This window comes from Oikopleura dioica, chromosome PAR (assembly GCF_907165135.1).
Source record: "Oikopleura dioica chromosome PAR, OKI2018_I68_1.0, whole genome shotgun sequence".
NCBI classification, from domain to species: Eukaryota; Metazoa; Chordata; class Appendicularia; order Copelata; family Oikopleuridae; genus Oikopleura; species Oikopleura dioica.
Window position 1 is genome coordinate 3056085 of NC_137293.1, and position 20898 is coordinate 3076982.

Sequence of the window (20898 nt, forward strand, 5' to 3'; positions counted from 1 at the left end):
AAAAACATTCATGATCATGCACAGCAAGTAGACTCGTTTTTCACAGTTTTTTCCAAGCAAAAACTAATCAAATGAATCTTTATCATTGACTAAACTCCGTTATTTTTATTGCTACCCGACGAGAACAAGGATTATTTTCGAACTTGACAAATTTTCCTGGAAGTTTTCAAGAGTAGTTGTTTTTTATCAAATTGTTTAATTCTACTCCTCAACTTCTTTCTTTAAGACAATCATGGCAGTTGCCCGGTTCAAAAGCCCAAGGCGTCGCCAGCGATTTCACTGCGATGATTCTTGAGTCAATCCTGCTTCAATTTCAAGCAAAACTTCCTTCCTACTTTATTTATTTTGATACTTTATTGTTCAAAACAGAGTTTCTACTGTACAAAAATGCATATATTAAAAGACAGCCCGATCAGAGGGTCAAATAATTGCGGTTTTCTTGACGATCAGATTTGATATTCAGCGAGTTTTCTTCAGGAGATCATTTCAGCAGCCGTCAATAATGCATGCAAACACTGCATTTAGAGACATAATCGGACGTTTTGGAACATGCAGATTCATCGTCAATAATCTTTAAAAAAAGAGTCGTCATTCATAATAAATCGCATAAGTCTAACATACCGCTGAGAGCCAAGAACCGTCAGCATTTTGTTTTTGTCTACAGCCAGTTCTGTCACACTCCAAAAATGGGTCGTCTATCACTTCGCCCAAGCAAGAGCCAGAACTCATCAAGTCTTGGGAGCGCATTTTGCCGCGATTTTCCAAGTTTGAAATGAATGAATGTCCCTTCCACAGCCTTCCAAAGCCTAAAAATGTATTTTAGAGTACTGTAACTGATAATTTCTATACTGAACTCAGATTCTGAGTCAGAAGCCTGAGTTAGCGTTCTGAAGGAGGTGAATGAGTAACTGTGTACCTGATGGGCATTCAGGCTCTTCCTGTGTCATTGAATGAACAATGAGCGGTTTCGTCTTGACCTCGCAAACGCTGCATCTGGAGACATGCTGCTTTATCTTAATTTTTCAAGCATCATTAATTTATAGAAGATCAACAAAAGCACTCACATCATATCCCGTCAAAAGCGGGTCCCCATCGATGATTCCAAAGCTCTCCGTAGTCAGCCAAAAGCTCTTGTGTTCTTTTGCAGCATATTGACACTAAGATAAAGGATTGTAAAACTGACAGGCAAATTTGAGATAAGTGCAAACTTTTTGGCCGCTGCAGACGTAAATCGGGCTTTGCTGGAAATGCTGAAGACAGGAGGATGAGCGGCCCAAATCTTGAGTGCTCAAATGGGAGCTTGTTGCCGCGCCCAAGTAGCTGTAGCCTTCCCAAAGAAGTGTTGAGTCCTCGGGACAGCTTGGAATTGTCGTATTCTGAATTGGTTACGTAAAAATCTTTCAACCATTTCAAACCTGAGAATGCTTAGTGAGCACAAAGCCGCAATCTTCGCTGTCGCCTCTCGGCCCTCGTTTTCCAGGCGCCCCGACTTCTCCCGGCTGTCCAGGTTGACCAGCGTGGAAATTGTCTTGTCCCGCATTTCCGCGAGCTCCTTTTTCGCCAGCTTCACCTCGTGGACCGACGTCGCCTCGGATTCCTCGCTCTCCAGAGAATGAGCCTTCACAGTCACCTTCACAAGGGACATAGTCTGGGCCTGGCGGTCCAGGAAGACCCGGTCGACCAGGCTTTCCGTCTGGACCGCGATCACCAATCGTTCCTCGGTGGCCAGATCTGCCATCTTGTCCACGGTAGCCATTAGCTCCGTCGATACCAGGTTGTCCAGCGTAACCATCGGGACCTACGGGGCCTGGTGGACCTTGATGGCCACAAAAACCATCGATTCCAGGAGTGCCAGGCTCTCCATCGACGCCAGGCATGCCATCATAACCAGGAGAACCATCTGCTCCGTTGAATCCAGGCTCGCCTTTCGGACCAACAGGCCCTGGAATACCAGCCATTCCCGTGTAACCGTCATCACCAGGCCAGCCATTCCACTTGTTCTTTGCCGCGACGCCAGGGGGGCCTGGCGGACCTCTGATGCCCATTTCACCGGGAAAGCCTTCGATTCCACAATCACCTTCTTCATCTGAGGGTTTAGTTCCGTCTTTTCCATCAATGCCGTTTTCACCACGATCACCTTGTCTTCCTCTAAAGCCAGGATGACCAGCGATAGATTCGCCATCCTCCCCGGGCAAGCCATCTTCACCACACAAACCAGGCGGTCCTGGAGGTCCTTGATCTCCTTTAGGTCCGATCGGTCCGCTTTCCCCTGCTGGACCGACATTTCCACGAGTTCCAGGAACACCTTGTGGTCCAGGTTTACCAGGAGCTCCAGTTGGACCGACATCGCCGCGACGACCTTGTTCACCGGGGATTCCATTTATTCCTGGTATACCACAAACTCCAGGATATCCAGGCTCACCTTGCGGGCCATCTTCTCCAATCTGCCCGGGTTTTCCGGGCAAACCAGGGGCACCCGGAGCTCCAGGTTGACCGGGACTTCCTCCTGGTCCAACAGGACCAGCCTCTCCATCCGGTCCAGCGGGTCCCTCTGGTCCTTGAGGTCCCTGTGGTCCGATTTCGCCTTCGACTCCAGTTGGACCTTTCGGACCCTTTTTACCGCCAGGTCCTCGTTGTCCTGTTTCTCCAGATTTTCCACGCTCGCCAACTTCACCTCTTTGGCCTCTTTCGCCGTCAGCACCAGGAGATCCTGCTGATCCGGATAAACCAGGTTCTCCAGCATTTCCAGGAGCACCAGAGGAACCCTGATTTCCATCGTTTCCGGGCTCACCATTGTAACCAACATCGCCAGGTAAACCAATCGAGCCCTTTTGATATGGGATTTCATTTATGTCGATTTGGCGCAATTCTGCTGGACCTTCGCCTGGTTCTCCAGCACAACCAAGCTCTCCTTTTAATCCTTTGGTTCCTTGATCTCCGATGGGCCCTTGTTTCCCGCGATTGCCTTGACGACCATTTTCACCATCAGGTCCGTCAAAACCATCGTCGCCGGAAGGACCAAATGGGCCACGCTCACCAATATCACCAGGGCCACCAGGCCTCCCCGGAATACCGTCTTCGCCAGCTTCGCCGTCAAATCCAGCAGGGCCCTCAGGCCCTTTCTCACCAATTCTTCCGTCTTCGCCAGGAACTCCATCAGCGCCAGCGGGACCAGATGGTCCTTGAACAGAATCACCAGGCTCGCCTTGAGCACCTTCTTTACCACGTCCACCGGCAGGACCTGGGATGCCATTAATGCCCGGCTCACCTTTTTGGCCGACTGGACCGACGATTCCAAGACGACAGTCTTCACCGTCGTCACCAGGTGCACCTGAAAGAACATTTCAGCTGCATCATAAATATATGAATCTACCTGTTTCGCCTGGATAACCCTTTTCTCCAGGAGTTCCAGCTTTGCCAACGAAACCTTGTTTGCCACGATCTCCTGGCTCGCCATCGTTTCCAGGAGCACCATGATTACCTGGCTTGCCATCTATTCCAGGAATACCAATAATGCCGTTTGGTGCATCGGGCGCATCATCACCTGGTTCACCTACTTGGCCTTCATCTCCTTCGTGCCCTGGTCGTCCAGTTTCACCTGGAAGACCCCATCGACCAAGAGGTCCTTCTGGACCGCGCTCTCCTCTTTCACCAGGATGACCCCGGATACCAGGCTGGCTTTGCTTTCCTTTTTCACCAGCGGGGCCAGTCATACCTCGCTTCCCAGGCTGGCCAGGATTACCAGGAAAGCCTGGAGAACCAGGTCGCCCGCTCTGCCCTGGAAGACCAGGTGGACCAGCTTCACCACGCAAGCCAGGATGACCATCAATTGGCTTCGACGGAAAATTCAAGATCTCGCCTGGTTCACCGGGAATTCCATCAGCTCCAGGAGTACCTTTTTCACCGGCATCTCCATTTTGACCTTTCAAGCCAACAGGACCTTCTGTTTCGTCCCCTTGAGGGCCAGCAATGCCTCTTTCTCCAGGAAATCCAGCAGGTCCGACGTCACCTTCTCTGCCACAAACCCCACCATATCCGGGTTCTCCTTTTTGTCCCTTAGCACCGGAAAGTCCATCTTTTCCAGGCAAACCGGAAAGCCCAGTTAATCCATTTTCACCAGCTTCTCCTCTTTCGCCGAATTCTCCGCATTCAGCGTCGACTTCTGGCATTTTTGCAGGTTCTCCCGCTGAACCAGCACGTCCTTTCATCCCTGGAAGGCCAGGCCGACCAGCTTCGCCAGGTACGCCAACTGGTCCTTCCAAACCGCACAGACCCCGCTGTCCAGGCGCTCCAGGACGGCCAGGAATTCCAATCATTCCTTTCACGCCACTATGGCCGTCGACGCCATCATCTCCTGGCTCACCAAATGCTTTTGAACAATCACACGGCGCAGCAGGCCGCCCGTTTTCGCCAGGAATACCTTGATCGCCAGGTTCACCAGGATATCCAACACAACCTTGTTCGCCAACATGGCCTTTTGGGCCTCTCGGTCCGGTTATATGTTCGGGACAAGGAGATCCATTGCATAAAAATCGACCTGGTTGGCCAGGACTGCCAGGTTCGCCGGGATGACCAGGGATTCCACCCTCTCCTGGAACTCCATGATCACCTCGCCGTCCACGAATGCTTTCTCCGGGCATTCCAGCCTCTCCATTCGCACCACAAAGACCAGGGTGGCCAGGAGGACCTTGTAGCCCCACTTCACCGGGTTTTCCATCAGTTCCTCGCTTTCCTTTTTCGCCAGAAACAGATATTCCAGGAGGGCCACGATCACCAGGAACACCAGGAACGCCAGATCGACCAGATTCACCGGGAATTCCTGGAACGCCTGGTTTTCCATAGTCGCCATTTTCACCACGCTCGCCCGATTCGCCTGGATATCCACACAAACCTGGAGGTCCCGGATTGCCAGTAGTTCCATCAACGCCTGGCTCGCCGATGTCCCCACTTGGTCCAAGTGCCCCTTTTGCACCGGGTTGGCCAGAAAGACCAGGCTCTCCAGACGGCCCAGTTTGACCTGAATATCCTCTTCTTCCGTCTTCGCCAGGGACGCCAGTCGGACCTCTTGGTCCGTACATTCCGACTTGACCTTGTGCTCCAGGTTCTCCTCGACAGCCGCAAATACCTTCATCGCCGGGTTCTCCATCAGTACCGGCTTCGCCAAGATCACCTTTTGACATAAGCGCATAAGCATCGAAAGAACCTTTGAAAGCAGCTCTATCAGTGATGCATTTCTTCATGCTTTCTTCTGAAAAAGAGCATTCATCTGGATCCCCAGGATCGCCGGGAATCATGATTCCATCCTCTCCATCTTTTCCAGGTCGACCAGCTGCGCCAGGATCTCCTTGAGGTCCTTGAAAACCTTTCATTCCCCGACCACCTTGTGGCCCGGGAGGTCCACGAGGTCCCTCTTCTCCTAGCTCTCCTCGTTCTCCACGACGACCACGAGCAGTAGCTGCGAGAATATCTTTGAAACTTTCGAGATCAAAAGGTTCGCCTCGCTCTCCCTTTGGTCCAGCAATCCCACTTCGACCCGGTGGCCCAGGAATTCCGGCTCTGCCGGCTCGTCCTCGGTCTCCATGAGTGCCAGGAGCGCCGCACGTGCCCGGTGAACCATCTGGACCTTGTTGGCCGCGACGGCCATTTTCTCCTGGAACGCCAGGAAATCCATTTGGAGCATCTACTCCTTGATCACCTTCACAGCCTTCGAATCCAGGAGGACCAACTTCCCCCTCCGGTCCAGCGTTCCCAGGAGGACCAAGTGGTCCGGGCGGACCGTCACGACCGGGAGGACCCATTTCACCCCGGATTCCTTGGAGACCTTTTTTGCCGGTTTTCTGAGGACATTGTTGGGAACATTTATCCGCGCATTCTTGATTGTCGCATCGAGGATTTAAGTATCGAGGGATTCGGGAAGTATAGCGTGTTGTTCGGTTCAAATCAGAATCAAGATCGGCATTTATGGCACGGGCGAAGTCATCCAAAAGCGAAGTCGGAGCGAATACTTCCGGTTGGTAAGTGGCGGCGGCTGAAAAAGGGTGGTTTCTTAATGATTTAAAAAGAGAGTTAGCCGATTGCGGCTTTAGATGAAAGACTATCGGCTTTTCAGCTAAAATTAGAAAAAAGCCAAGTTTTAACATTATTCGACAAATATTTGCGTGCGAATTTTCCCCAGTTCAAAATTAACTTCAGCCCTTTTCCTGACGCCAGCGGTAAAACAAAACCACCAAAGAGCTTCATATCAGTTCATCCTTTTTCTTCCAAAGGCCTTCTCTTTTTTCTCTATTATTTGTCTAGTAGAGTCTCGATGATCTTTTATTTTTTTTCACAGCCGTAATCGCTGATTGCTCTTGGGCCGTTTTTGAAGTTGTAAAAATTGCTTTGAGCTTGGTGCTTTGATCGAAGTTGTAATTCGAATTTACTACCAGGTCCCGGCGACACGAGGGATCCATTGTTTTCACAAAAAGCTAGCTAGCGGAAAATAGCAAGAATTCTAGCGCAAAGGAAGGGACTGAGGGTACAATTAAGAGATTACATCAATTATTTATGCCTCCATTCAACCTTACAATTATATAAAAAAAAATCAAAAATACGAAAGTTGAAAGTTGCAAAAAGCAAAAAAGCCGGTTGCGGCTTATTAGACCTAGGAATTAGACAGTATCTCTAAGAAGTTGTAACTAATTTTTTTATTAATCTTAAAAGCCGCAAGCGGCTCTTTCATAAGTAAATTCTTTTATAAGGCTATTTTAAGGAGGCATAAATAAGGAATATTCTTTAATTTTCGGACGTATAATTTATTTGTTTATCAAACATGTCGATCAAACAAGAATTGAACATTTTTTGAACAAGGGAATAGAAGGTACAAATGACTCTTCCATCGCCTTTTTTAACAAAATAAGACGATGGAAGGGAAATTTTTTAATAAATAAGTTCGACGAGCGGCATGTTGAGGTGGAATTGATGATCCTACTCTTGTTATTGTTGAATTGGGGGCTTGAAGGGAGGGTCCTTAATCGGCACCGTCGATTCGGGTCTCCTTGGGGTTCTTCCAGCAGTGGTTGACGTAGTCCCAGTGCTTGTAGTCTCGCTGGTTGAAGGAACCAGTGTACTGAATTCAGGTTAGTAAGGGTCCGGTAGACTCTGAAAAATCTTACCTCGAGGAAGATGTTCTCGGCAGCGATGTTCATTCGGGTCTGGGCCCATCCGGGCTGCCAGAAGTACCAGAAACCGGCCTGGTTGGGCTTGAAGCCAGAGACATCGGTCTAGAGCGAAAATATAAGAGGGTGAAAAGGGTGGTGCTCTTACGTGGAGCTCGTAGACGAGGCAGGTGGTGGAGGCCATGACGAGCATGAAAGCGCCGAGGATGCCCTTCCACATGTCGGTTCCCTGCTGCTGTTCGGCAATTGGCTGCATGAAGGCACCTCGGTAAAGGGCTTCCTAAACGATCGGGTAAGAAATCGGACTTGAATGAAGCATGCTTTATCAGCTTTATTTTTAATTTTTCCTGGCTTACCTTCTCAGCAGCGGAGAGATCCTTCCAATCGCCGGATTCCTTGGCTCGAACGGCGGCGAGCTCGGAGCCGGGTCGACCGATCTGGAATGGTCGAATGGGGAAGGGAACGTGGAGGGTTTCGAAGAAGTGAAGGTTGAATTCGGGGTTGTCCTGAAGAGGGTTAAAAAGGAAAGAAACAAAGGCTCCCTACCTGGTTTCGTCGGGGATCGTTCTGTCCGACAATGTAGACTTCATCGCCAGTGGTGTTGCCGTGAGCGATGATACCAGAGGTCTGGGCACGGGCAAGGCCGACGGAGAGCAATCGACGACTTCCGACCTTCAACATTCTAAAAAGAGAGGTGTCATTAAAAGTTGTGGATTATCCGTTCTTGAGCGAAGGCAGTTCAGAAAACAGCTAGAGTTGGACGATTGTGGGACCATCTTCGTCGTCATCTTCTGACTCTCCATCTTCGTAAAGCTTCCAGTTGAACTTTGTCTCGCAGTAGGTTCGAAATTTCGAGCTTCGGAGGAAAAGAGCGGGTGGTATTTCTGCTTTTGCGTCGAAGACATTTCGGAAAAGCTAAAATTTCATGAGATAGAATTTGAGTGGATCAGCGTTGCTTCAAAAAAAGCTGTCTCCAATTACCTGGTTGAGACATTGAAGAACGACATTGTTGGAGGACACGATGTCAACCATAAAATCTTCGGGCATCGTTTGGATTTGAAAGTAAAGGGCAGTGAAGAACTTCTGGTATAGAGCGGAATGCGTGACGATGTCGGTGCAGTAAGAAAAAACCCTGTATTCATCGGTTCAGTCGAAATCGAAAACTATCAGAAATCTCACCTGAGAAGCTGTTTCCAATGATCAAAGCTCGCCATATGCTGGCCAAGAACAAAAACAATGTACGAGTACTGCAGCTCTGCCAGCAAATCTTCCGAAGAGCCGGTTTTCTTCACGAGTTCTCCGAGAAACCAACTGGAGTCTTGAGCATGAAGAGATCTCTCGGAAGGGGAGCAATTTTCCGGCCACCATTGGCGACTAACGGCAGTGTATTGAATTCGACTTTCTTCGGTCTGAAAGTTGTAAGGTCAAAATAGAGAAATTCTAGAAATTTCTAACGACCGAGGAATCAGGGCCAGCCAAAAAAAAACAATTTAAAAAGACAAAATAGCCGAAAAACAGGCATATCAACTAAGAGCGGCATTTTTCCTTCACAGAGAAAATCCAAAGGAAAATATTCTTTTTCTTTTACCTGGCTGAGAATAGGAAGCCCATCTTTATCCAACTTCGATCTGTTATTCTCATCCACAGCAGGGGTGTAATCGCAAACGGAATCAACAAATCCACACTTCGGGTCCAACCGCAGCAAAGCCTTCTTCGAGATCAAGTTCGACAAGCCGCACCATTTCTTGTATTCTTCAATCGGATACGGTGCCAGCTCGCCGTCCATCGTTTTGAGATTTTCTGGGAGGGCGATATTAGACGCTGTCAGTTGGTCGAGTTCTTTGAACACGGCGGAGGCAGGCTCCCATTTTCGGGAGAAGACTTCCTTTTGGGAGAAATTGTGGAAAAAGCCGGATGTGGGCGAGTTGTTGATTCTGAAATATGAGGTAAAATATGCGAGAAAGTCGCCTGCGGCTTCTAATTTTGAATTCTTCGTTTGCTTCAGGAATTTATAAAACTTAAATGAAAGCCGCGCGCGGCTTTTTCGAGTAGGATAAAAAAGAAAAAGACGAATTTGATTTTACCTGTACGAAATGTAGTGAACTCCTGGCGGTATCATCTTCAGTCCTTTGAACTTCGTATCTGTAGTCTTTCAACAAGGATTTTAATCATCATATTATCGAGAAATATCATTTAAAATTCATGAAAAGTTTAAGCCTTTGCCAAGAATTCCAATCAATCGAAAACTCAGTTCCTCTTGGAACTCCTAAGAGAATCAAAAAGGCGCCGTATTCGTGCAGTTTTTCGACTGTATTCGCATCCATTTTCTTCTGAAAGTTTTTCTTTGATGGATTCTCGAAAATTGGCGAAACGAGTTTTCCGCGCAGAAACGAGAAAAAGACGTGCGCTCATTGGTCGAGGCAACTTGCCGAACAAAATGACTCATCGCGCCTTTTTCTGGAATAAAAAATGAAGAAAATTTCCTCAAAAATTGAAAAAGATAGAAGTGCTTGTTGAAGGAGAAAACAGCAAAATGAAACACTAAATTTTTAATCTAATTCTAGGTAATCCGATCATCGAGAAAAAAATATTTGTATAAAATGAAGTTAAAATTTGGTCTTTCACATTTTTTACCGAACTGAGATCTGTGTCATCATATTCATTGTAAGTTTCCTATCTCGATAAATAAATCAATTTTACTTAGAAAAGTTTTCTCGTCATTCTTTTTCGTCTCCACGGAATACTAACATTACACTATTATCATTTTTATTTATTGTAGCAGTAAGTGTTCAAAATGTATGATAAGTCTCCTCATTCTTGATCTTTCTCTGATCCCTCTTCTGAACTCTCCGTGTTGATTTTAACCATGTGAGTCCTCAGGTCTTCTTTAGTGTTGAGTTTCTTCGTCACCCAGAAACCAGGTAGTGTTGGGCTCATTCCGAACGGTTGTGTTTCTTGATCTGGGTACATGTACGCCTGAAAACATGAGTTAGTCTTTCTGATTTATTGACAAAAATGACCTGTAATTGAGCATCGAATTTCTCAGGCGGGAAGAGAATTCTATCGAAGTTGATTTGCTCTAACTCTTCTCTATAATAATCAATATCAATAAAGCGTTGATTTGGTCTAGGCATTCTTACACTGGAAGAAGTTTTGTATTGACTTTTTGAACAAGATCGACGCTTATCTTCAACAGGAAGTCCTTCGCCTTTGCCTTGATCGTTCCTTCTATGTTTTTCGGAACCTTTTTCGGGCTTGTTCAACTCGTACTTTTCTCATTAAGTTACAGGTAGAAGAGCCCAGTCCCTTGATTCCGGCCAAAGATGCGGCTTTTTTCATCAGATCAATCTTATTCGATCCGAGAGGTCCAGAGATCTCACCCGCCGTTTTCTTCAGCGCTTTTTTGAGCTCAACCGGTGTTGATGTTGATTTATCATGAAGCCTAAAGCAATTAAGAATCATTCAAGAAATGGAAAAAGCACCTGGAGATCGAAAGACCAGGATATTTGGCAAAGAGCTCTCCAAGCTTTTCGGATCCGGGTTCTTCTCTTTCAGACGAGTTTTGCTCCTCGACATCAGCTAAGATCTCTTTGAATGTCTTCGATTTATCTGTCAAAAAGGCAAGAAGAGTATGTGCTTCGTCAATGAGTTCTCCATCGTATTCATGAATCTACGAGGGGATACAACTTTTCGACCTACTAAAATGAAGAGAAAGAGGTTGATCCCGGTAACAAATCGCATCTCGGTTCGCAGGCCCGATCAAGTTCTCCGATTCGTTTCGCCATTTCCGTAGTTTTCTCGATTTCTTCCACATCGACATACACCTTTTGCTCTTTTCAATCTTTCAAAATCATATTTTTCAAGGATATTTTTCACTTTGAAAGACTCTTGCCCGTCTCATCAGTATCATCTTCCCAGTCGTGGAAGTCGACGTAGTCCAGAAGATCGATATTTGTCGAGAAATCTTTGAGAAGTGGTTTACCATCATGCTCCTCCTGTTCATCATCATGTTCGTTGCCAGCAATATCTTCAGAAAAGTCGACATCTTCTTCGTTTATATCAATGTCTGAGATATCAACTTCTTCGGGAATATTTTCATCGTCAATTTTAACTTGATTTTCAACTTCGCCGTTTTCGTTCAGATATTTCTTGAATCCTTGCCGATGAAGATGTTCCTCGATCAAAAGAGAAGGATCAAGATATTGAGTCTTCGCATGAGACTTTGGCTTCTTTGGCTCTGGATGATAAGCAGTTGATTTCGTCTTCATTTCAGGCATTGCGAAGAATTTTTTGTTCAACCAAAGAGCAAAGCCTTTTGCAGCCTCTTGGAAGAACACCTGTGTCTCTAGAATAAAGCTCGAAAACTAAAAATCGTCCAAAAATGTACTTGGAGCGGCCTTAATCGCAAGAGTTCCAACAAGGGATCCACCAAGAGCTCCACCAGCCGCAGCTCCAAGCGTTTCAGCTGCTCCAGGAACATATGGCACTTCCGGTACAATAGTTGGTGGAGGGATTTCTTCCGGAGGCGGAGCTAAATTCGTTTTCAAAGGGGAATATAAGCTTCAATTTTTACGCATTCGACAAGTAAATGCCAAGAAATTTTCAGCAGCTGATGTGTCATTCGAATTTTGCTGAGTCCTTTTTTATGTTTTTCTTTAAATAATAAGATGATGAATTCGCTAGAAAAACCCGTTCATGAAGCCTTGGTAATCTCCGTATAAATCACTGGTGCAATTGTAGGTGCCTTGAGATGGGAAGGGCATTTTACTGATCCACAAGTCAATTCCATGCACCGGCTTTCCCCAGTTATAGTCCGTGTCGAATTCTTGTTCGCCGAATAAACGACCCTTTGCTCCTTTCTTGCCTCCTTTTGACCCGATTTGATCTTCGGGGCAACCCTTAAAACTGAAGTCAAAGAGAAGAATACTTATTATCTCGGACGTCGGTATTGTTGATCGTGGCAATATGAAAGAAACCCATCACCGTATCACTCGAGCTTGAGTCACTTTGAGCTCTGAAAGCAGTTGTCGCTCCGACTTGATAAAACTGCTCGTAATTCAAGATTCCAGTGAACAAGCTAGACTGATCCATTCCAAATCCAAGTCCATTAAAAGCCAGCCCATCGCATTCTTTGAATTCTCCTCCAAAAATCTCCTCGAAGTTCTTGCCAGGAAAGAATGTCACATTCTGAGGAAATATTCTAGCGCGCTCGTTGTTGATTGCATCTCGCTCATCATCATTTCTTGCCGTGTCTGGAGAAGTTGTATTCGTAAATGGATTTTCTTCCTGATACCACGTGATGAAATGTCCGTGCTTTTTCTCAACACATTCGTAGCTTCTTTGATTGCAGGAAAGATCGAATCCGGGAGTCCACTGCATTTTGAAATACAGTCCTCCTTGATTTTCCAGATATCGAAAAGGCTTCATATTGAGCCAGGAAGTGGCATTATTTCGATTTCCCGACGGTCCTTTGAAGATAAAACAGTCATCAGAGTCTACACTTTCACACCGTTCATTGTTTCTCAGTGCAATTATGTCTTCAATGCGGAAGAAGTCGCAGTCAGGATCGCTCGGGTTGCATTCCTCGCTGAAAACTTGATGATAGACGTGAAAGACGCTGTTCCGAGGAAGAGTTTGGCAAATGAAGAATTTCTCGTCGACATCGCATCTGGTGTCGCCAAGCTTGAGATCCTTGTTTAGATAGACACAGTCGTCGTCGTTGGGGTCGAGGGAGTTGGGATCGTCATCTGCCCACATTCCCTGCTCATCGATGTCATCCCAACTAAACAGGAAAGTTTGTCATTTCGCGAAGAAAAAGGGATGCTTACTCAAAATTGTTTCCTTTCGAGCCATCGTTAAGAAAATTATCAGCCGGGTAGGGGTCGTCTTCTTCCTCATCATCCGCTTGTCGTCTCCTCCTTAATTTCATTTTTCTTTAAAGTTTTTAAAAATCAAGGAACCGGAAGTCATGGGTTTTGTTCGTTCCGTCGTTGACATTCCATCGATCTATTCGATAATTTCCCTCGGAGTCCTTTTTTATATCATTGTAATACACCCAAAATTCTGAATAAGCCGATACTGGCTCCATGCCTTCGGGTCTGAGGGTCCCTTCTGGCCAAGCAGATGCGTTGAATCCGTTGATATCTCGTTGGCGATTGCGAAAAGTATCGAGAAAATGAAGGTAGTTTTCATCATAAATTCGAGCTCAAAAGGTCTTCATAAAATTTTCCGATAAGATAATTTTCTGTCTAATCAAGACCTTCCTAAATGGGATTTGTGCAGATGACAATGTTTTTGCGCATCTTTCCAATGCTTGTACTCTTCAAAAAATCTCACGCAAGTGTGATGCTTAGCTTCACAAGTCCAAGTCGAATTGACTTTTTCATGATCTGGCAGAACAAAAAGCTCCTCCTCAGTTTCGTTTGCATCATTGGCGCTCTTGAGATTGATAACAGGAGCTTCTATTTCATGCACAAGCTCTTCAACTTTTTTTAGTTCCTCTTCGAGCTCCTCTAAAAAAGCGAGGCGGTCATTCATTTTTGAAAGAAAAGGATATGGAAAATGAGGAAGTATTAAAATATGACTTCCGGTGTCATTTTTTTACTTTTCAGTATAACAACGTAACAGAAGAATATCTCCAGTGTGAAATTTTGATAAGCAAAAATAAACTTCATGGCTTTGACTGTTTACTTCTTACGTATTGATGGCCTTATTTAATAAATCTCAGGAGGAGGCTGCAATGCATACAAAACTGCAACACCTCAAATATCCATCCAAGATTTGAGACTGGTAACGCCCCTCTGGCCAGTGCAGGGCCGATTTCAGAGAAGAAAGGCTTTTCATCGATGGGTGACAGTGGGGTTTTCACCTCAAATAATCAGATTCCTCGGGATGACGAAGCCTTTCAAACGTAAAGGAAAAAAATACTCGATGAAAAAAAATTTTAGTGCCCAAACGGAAATCGACTACGACAGCAATAATCTACGGCAAACGAATGCTACCGATTTTTACCCAAGAAATCTTCCTGTCACTCAAGCGCCAAGGCCAAGAATGCAGACGGTGCAAAATCTTACGCAACAAACGGTAAATTTATTTAAAAAATCTCCTCTCAGATAAATTTTTAGAATAAGATGTCCCTGAAAAATAACTGCCAAGGGTGTTCTGAAAAAGATATGACAATTTCAAAGCTTCAAAATCACATTCAACAGCTGGAGGCGACTTTGAAAATGACTCAAATGAGCTTGGAGGTACGAAAAAAATATTGCTGAAAATTTTCATTCTTGCAGAGTCGAAACTCAATGATGGAAGAATCAAGAACACCTGGATTTGTAGCTCAATCTGGTTCAACTATCAGTATCAATAATTTCTTCTCGGGCAGTGCACCTTCTCCAGAAAGACGGTCTAGGCGGAAGAGCTCTCTTTCTTCGAACAATGACTTTCAAAGACAGTGGTCGTCTCCTTCAAGTCAACCATGATAATAGATGAAATAAATTTTGTTCGTAAATCAAAGTTTCCCTTCTCGGCTGAGTGTATTTGCAGACAGATTTTTATTTAAATAGAGAAAAGGAAAATCGTCAAGTCGAATGCAAGCATTCGCATATTTCAGAAAAGCAAGCAAGTAGATTTTTCTATGGCAAAACGCATGGAGACAGAAGCAGGTTTAGAGAAAGAAGAAAACGTTAAAGACTCAAAAATCAAAAGTCATCCTCCTGAAAAGATGAAAAGAAATGTCGAAATCGAAAAGTTCATGCCAGTTGAGACCGTAGATAATTGTATAAAGGAAACTCAGATTGGTCTTGATGCTGTTTCAATAAGCAAGTAAGAAATTGTCTTTTGTTATTGAGTAGAAAAAACTCATTTATTATTTTGTAGGAAAGAAACCGAAGAAATCCCTACTGAAACTGCCCGAAATACTTGGAACACGTCTTTTATGAATCGTAGAAACAGGTTGATTCCCAAGATGAACAATTATTCAAATTTTTTTTAGAACAATACATGGTTTACTGAAGCCTTCTGATTTTGAAACGAAGCCCTTGCCAGCAAAAGACAGCACTACAAATGTCCACAGGAATATCGCAAATATTACTCCGATAAAAACGAGACCGGTAAAGAACCAATTATGAGTTTGTCATTGTGATTGTAGCAGCCCGAAGAGCTTTCATGTCGACAATGTCAAGAGAAAGATCTTGTTATCGACCACTTGAAGAGAGAGAATGAAGCAAAAGACCACAAAATAGCAGCATTGACATCGGAAACTGCTCGACTTACTCGAATGAGTCAATATCAGGTAAACTATACTACTACGCGCAAAACATTCAACATGAGCTTCAGTCTCAACGCCAAGAATCGAATCCAGCATCTCGAATTCTCATATTCAAAATATCCATACAGGATCTCCACCAAAACAAGAACCTTCCCAATTTCCACCATTTTCTTATCAGTTTGGTCGAGGTCTAAGTCCAGCGAACTCAGTCAGAACAAGTGCAACATTTGAGCATAGATTCACATCACCTGACGAAATTAACTAAACGTTTGGGCCCCGGAAATAATAATTTATTGTAAATACTAATCGTCAACTGTATCTGTCTTCCTCAAAAATAAATAACTTCCTTTCTTCCGAAACTCAAAAAGTTACACGTTACGAAGACCACCAATCCGATGTCGCCAGATGTAGCTACTCATCCGTCGACTCTATTTTTTCACAAAACGGGCCTCGTGCCGTCTGATGAAATTTTCAAGGCCAAGCCCCTGGATTGCGGTCGTTCCCTGGATTCCGGAAGAGGCTGTTAAAATAGTATCTTTGCGCAAAAGAAAAAACAGGGATTTTCAGGCCAAATGCGTTTTCGGCTGTTTGAGTTATTGTTTTGGATGAAACAAGAAGAATATAACGTCAATCTTGGCCACTTGAAATCGTGTGAAAAGGGCTCAAAATCAAAGCGGTCTTACTTATCTTACGTGATTACCAAAACCCTTTTTTATTTACTCTATTTAGCAAATTAATTCGAAAACACGTTTCGCCCCTCTCAGCGGTCCTATCACGTGGTTTTTAAAAGAACAACTCTGAACAATAAATTTTCATCTGGCATTTTCGCAACTGTTCAAATTTTATGACAAAACGTGAAAACGAAATCAAAACCGTGTTGAGACGGTTAATTTTGCGTTTTTAGTCTACCAGGCTGATAAGAACCGCCACTTGATATAATTTTCATGATTCACAATTTGAGTTCAAATCCAATTTTTCAAGTCAAACAAGAATTCTCGTTTTCGTAACCGTCACTTTTGCAATTTCAAAGTCAATTTTCTTTAAAAAAGAAAAATCTTTTTCGGAAACCTGTGTGAAATCCTGAGTCAGGGTCATAAAAATTAAAGTTCAAAATCTCTTCGATCAATTTTCAAGAGCCTATAGTTGAAATTGTACCGCCCTTTCACCCCCTCTTTTTGATAAGATAGACGTAATCAAGCCCATTTTTCATACCAATTTACTAAACCACATGTTTATCGCCGTTTTTGTGAACGTATTGAGTTCCTCTTTTTTAGAACGACGCTAGCAAAAAGTGATAGCTTACGTAACACGCAATAGATCTTCCTAAAGAATATGTCTGTTTTCTTGTCACGTGTTGACCAGCGTTTTTTTTTGGCAGAAAGAACATTCCGACAATGCTTCCGACGGAAGCATTATCGGGATTACGACCAGAGTCGGATTTGTCACATTCAAAATGTTGGATTTTGGAAGGATCAACTTCCTGTGAAAAAAGGTCCTCTCCTTCGCGCCTGGAATGCGTCTTATTACCCAGTTCACTCAAACTCCTCGCCCTCGACTGTTACGTTGCCGATTTCCAACGATCTTTTAGTGGGCCATTCATTTTTCCGGAATTGTCGCTTCGAGGGCCCGTAGAAGTAGAACCCGCATAGCATCACCTTCTACCTGTCTCAGGACACTTGTCGTTTTTGTCTTCGCGTCTTATTATATAAAATATTATAAAATTGTCAAGACGGAAATTCACAGCACTTGAGGGATTACTAATCCCGGATCACGTTTTTTGGGCATACCGGAAAAGTTCAGACATGAGCACTATTGATGAATAGAAGGTCTCTTTTTTAGATTCATTTCGACAAAAAAGGGGTTTTTTTTTAATTTATTTTATTTCAAAGATTGTCGACTATATTGATTGCAGGGAAAACGTACTAGTAGTAGGTCATTTTATTCATAATAGTAAACAGTAAAATAATTTTTACGAAAATAATCAAAAGTTATTCAATATTTTCACGCTATCAACATTCATCTCGAGTATTTTCGCTTCATTTTGTCCAATTCGTGGTCAAGATTCTCAATGATTTCATATTTTTCGTTTTTATTTTTGAATTTTTTTCCTCATTTTTGTCAAAAAATTATCTCAACTTCATTTCGGAATTAACAGAATCCGAATGAGCAGCAGAAACTGACCCAGAAATTCAAAACGCCGGGCAAGAACAAACTGAGAAGTTGAGCAAATACAGTCTCTTAGACTCGCCATTGTGCGAGAATTTCCAAAATGTCTAGTTTCGATTGCATAATCGACCAAATTGTGCCTCCCAAAAACCGCGAATTGCCATGTGAACAGCAGTCAAGGTGAAAGTTTTCTTATCCCCTTCTTACTGACCAAAAATCACTGTAGCCACGAAAGTTTCGTTAGAAAAATTTCTAAAAGTCGCCTTAAATTTGCCCAAAAATGGTGAGATAATATTTGATGCTTTTGGCAGCCGCGAAATAAGCCGTATTCTGGCCGCATTCAGCGATTGAAAAGATAACACAATTAAAAAAAGAGTCAAGCTTAGATTATGTGTTTGCTGGAGAAATATTTTCGCGTCATCCTCTCAACGTGCACCTGGGCGCGATATCATCCCACTTATAAAGACAATTCAAATAAGGGCACGCCCGGTTCCACTCATTTCGTCCGAGAATAGCCAAGCTGTGTAAACTATTGAATTAGAATACTTTTTAGCGTCACAAGTTTTGAATCATAAGCATTTTTTGTTCAAGTTTACAGTAGCTCAGATCATTAAACGAGACACTTGTCAGTTGAAAATTTAGTGTTCAATAATGGTCGTAAAATCTCTTTTATTTATATGTTTTCGAACACGAGCGTATAATTTTACGTTCAAATTTGACAATTGTCAGAGGATGTCTGATCGAAAGAGAGGCGTTTTAAGTCTTGAAAAACGAGAAATTCCATCGAGCTTTTTGGTTGGTTGCTTTCGAGCTTCTAGTTTTGCTTGCGCTGATTGCTGGTTTATTCCATTATTTGTTTCTCTCATTATCAAAAGATATTTTAGCGTAATCACGAATGAACTTTATGTCAATTCTTGGCCCTGTACGTTTAGAGAAAGGATTTATTGCAAAGATTGTGCAAATTCACTATCGTTAACGCACAAAAGAAATTGTGAATGTAAATACGTGACAAACGATGTATCAACTCTTCGGTTCCGATGCTTTTCTGTCATTTGTAGAGAGACCCATACATTCGATGGGTTTTTCGAGCATTTTGCTCAACACAAGCAAAGATCACAAGAATTGATAAAAGTTCAAGAAAATATCAGGAGTTCTCAAATTGGAACACTTCCTGATGACATTGAAAAAGACCTCAACCTTCGGGAGAACGAACTTAAGTCAGTAAGAGTTGAATGGGAAAAACTAGTTTCTGATGAAAAGGCAAAAACAGCTCGACTTGAATCGATAGAAAAAGCGATTGACAGTAATTGCGCATCAATAGAGAATCTTTTGCAAACTAACGAAAAACTGACAGAAGAAAAGAAGAAAATCGAAAAAGAGCTAGAAGCTTTTTCCGAGAGAAAACAAATGATTCGGGAAATAACATCAAGATCGTCAAATCAAGGTTAACTTCAAACTTGTTTTCGAAATAAATTTATTTAAAGAAGAAGCTGATGAAAACTCCTGCAAAGTCTGCTTTTCGTCTTTCGATAAAAACCTCCACCACCAGTCTTGCATCACGAAATGCTTTCATACCTTCTGCTACTCATGCCTCAATTCTGTCAATCCGAAGAACTGTCCAAGTTGCAGAAAGCCGTTCCAAATGAGCGATGTTCGAAAACTCTTCTGATAACCACGCTTTATCCTAATTTCCTGACTTTCGAATCGACTTATCCATTGTTTCCCTAATAAAAAAAGATTCTGAGAGAAATGACGGACCTTATGAAAAAGTGTTGAAATCTTGTGGGAGCTCGGGAATTTCGTGCTTTTCTTTGGGTGGGTTGAGAAGAACGCGAATTGCTGCAACGTTGGAGCGGAAACTCGCCGCATTATTCATCGTGTGGTTATTCGCTGGGCTCTTCAATCGCCAAAACAGCGTTCTTTGTGTGCGAGATTCGCTTTTTTTCCGCATAAAATTAATAATTGCTCGAGTACTTTTTCACTGAATATTTCGCCCTTGTTTATCCCGCTCTAGAATTCCTGAATTGATCGTTTTTCTCAAAAATGCGCGGAGGAAAATAAAAACGTTCTTCGAAAAAGCAAAAAAAAAAATTGAAACAACACGATCGTGGACTCGAAATCGAGTGCTTCAAACACGTAAAATTACGGGAAAGAGGTGATTGTTATGCACGGTACTTATTGACTTCGTTCAATTGTGTGACTTGAGAGTGAGGCTTGATTGTTCAAATTCGTCACTGCTTTGGACGAGCTGGAAGTGCTGGACTTGACGAAAATATTGAATATTTACGGCTGCCTCTTGAAATCCTTTCTGGGGCGGAGGGAGGTCCTTAATTTTGCGATGCATAAATGTTTAGCGATTTCGACCCTACTAGACAGGAAGAAGGGGGTTCTCTAAGAAAGAGATGACTATAAGTGATTTTTGCCGTAATAATATACGAGCTCATTTTTATAATTTTGCAAAAATTGAAAAAAAAATTGGAAATTTGTCCCAGAATAACCCCTTGAAATATTATTTGTAGCGTTCTAAATTTATTTAGAAACAGCAAATCAAGTCCCGGGTGTTGAGAAACGCGTAAAATAGCCCCATCTGGGCGCTTTTGTATATTCAACGTTGAAATTTCATATTCATCGCGATGATGTGGTTAGCCAGTTCTGCTTCCGCCCGTGAGACGATATCGCCAGCCACTTAGAAGCACAGCTGGCCTAGAATCACGACAAGTCAGTGGAGCGTTTTCACTTTCAATCGGCAAGTCTAGACTATCTTTTGAAAACATAATTGCAATTCCAGTCAAAAAAATGTTCATCAAAATTTTGAGAACCGAGAAGCCGCTTGCAGCTTCGAGTAAAAATGAATTAAGCCGCGCTTTGCGCGGCTATTTGTTCCTTATTACTCGAAGCCGCAAGCGGCTTCTCGATTATTAAAAATGAAAAAATGATTGAGCAGATGCTAAAAATAAGCATTTGTCGACTCAAGAATTCGAAAAGAAAAACGTAAGTAGTAACAAGTGTGAAAAATTGGATCGACGACCGGATAAGAAAATGTTAGTTTTAGTGATAAGTTGCGCTGCTACCAATTGAAGGTATTACGTGGGGGTTCTTTTTTGACCGACTTTAGCAACTTTCAATATTGAAAATTTTAGAACTTGAATGTTTTTCTGCAAGTTTTGCGTCACAGACAGAGAGCGATTATAAACTTTAGATTTTCCGCTTTATAAATCGTACTAAGCATCGCAAAGCAATTAACAGATAAGAGCGGATCAAAATGACGAAGTGCGTCTAAGAGAAAATGTTCAACAAGGATATGCGTTCTGA

General features: G+C 43.3%; 5 protein-coding genes across 5 annotated transcripts; 1 reads left to right on the forward strand and 4 right to left on the reverse strand.

Moving 5' to 3' along the window:
• Nucleotides 1-336: 336 nt before the first annotated feature.
• LOC145703142 (uncharacterized) lies at nucleotides 337-5927 on the reverse strand. Its single transcript, XM_081780458.1, has 7 exons — nucleotides 3374-5927; nucleotides 1416-3331; nucleotides 1209-1376; nucleotides 1065-1157; nucleotides 917-1013; nucleotides 622-806; nucleotides 337-571 (listed from the first exon to the last, which is right to left on the reverse strand). Exons 1-7 carry the CDS (start codon nucleotides 5796-5798, stop codon nucleotides 497-499), a joined length of 4959 nt encoding a protein of 1652 aa, XP_081636584.1. The 5' UTR covers nucleotides 5799-5927; the 3' UTR covers nucleotides 337-496.
• An 843-nt stretch (nucleotides 5928-6770) lies between these two features.
• LOC145703420 (cytochrome c oxidase subunit 4 isoform 1, mitochondrial-like) lies at nucleotides 6771-7859 on the reverse strand. Its single transcript, XM_081780777.1, has 5 exons — nucleotides 7704-7859; nucleotides 7514-7663; nucleotides 7306-7437; nucleotides 7155-7262; nucleotides 6771-7108 (listed from the first exon to the last, which is right to left on the reverse strand). The coding sequence occupies exons 1-5, from the start codon at nucleotides 7836-7838 to the stop codon at nucleotides 7010-7012; spliced, it is 624 nt and encodes a 207-aa protein (XP_081636903.1). The 5' UTR covers nucleotides 7839-7859; the 3' UTR covers nucleotides 6771-7009.
• A 7-nt stretch (nucleotides 7860-7866) lies between these two features.
• On the reverse strand, nucleotides 7867-9538 carry LOC145703418 (protein AAR2 homolog). The gene is made up of 6 exons (XM_081780776.1): nucleotides 9380-9538; nucleotides 9242-9306; nucleotides 8746-9091; nucleotides 8337-8566; nucleotides 8139-8289; nucleotides 7867-8072 (listed from the first exon to the last, which is right to left on the reverse strand). Exons 1-6 carry the CDS (start codon nucleotides 9479-9481, stop codon nucleotides 7908-7910), a joined length of 1059 nt encoding a protein of 352 aa, XP_081636902.1. The 5' UTR covers nucleotides 9482-9538; the 3' UTR covers nucleotides 7867-7907.
• A 430-nt stretch (nucleotides 9539-9968) lies between these two features.
• On the reverse strand, nucleotides 9969-13694 carry LOC145701236 (uncharacterized). Its single transcript, XM_081778460.1, has 14 exons — nucleotides 13494-13694; nucleotides 13118-13188; nucleotides 12986-13075; nucleotides 12099-12939; nucleotides 11847-12055; nucleotides 11731-11795; nucleotides 11545-11688; nucleotides 11050-11502; nucleotides 10913-10989; nucleotides 10640-10827; nucleotides 10476-10599; nucleotides 10298-10401; nucleotides 10178-10247; nucleotides 9969-10133 (listed from the first exon to the last, which is right to left on the reverse strand). Exons 1-14 carry the CDS (start codon nucleotides 13692-13694, stop codon nucleotides 9969-9971), a joined length of 2802 nt encoding a protein of 933 aa, XP_081634586.1.
• Nucleotides 13695-14002: 308 nt separating this feature from the next.
• Nucleotides 14003-14632, forward strand: LOC145701237 (uncharacterized). The gene is made up of 4 exons (XM_081778461.1): nucleotides 14003-14067; nucleotides 14105-14240; nucleotides 14282-14404; nucleotides 14444-14632. Exons 1-4 carry the CDS (start codon nucleotides 14003-14005, stop codon nucleotides 14630-14632), a joined length of 513 nt encoding a protein of 170 aa, XP_081634587.1.
• The last annotated feature ends 6266 nt before the right edge of the window (nucleotides 14633-20898 follow it).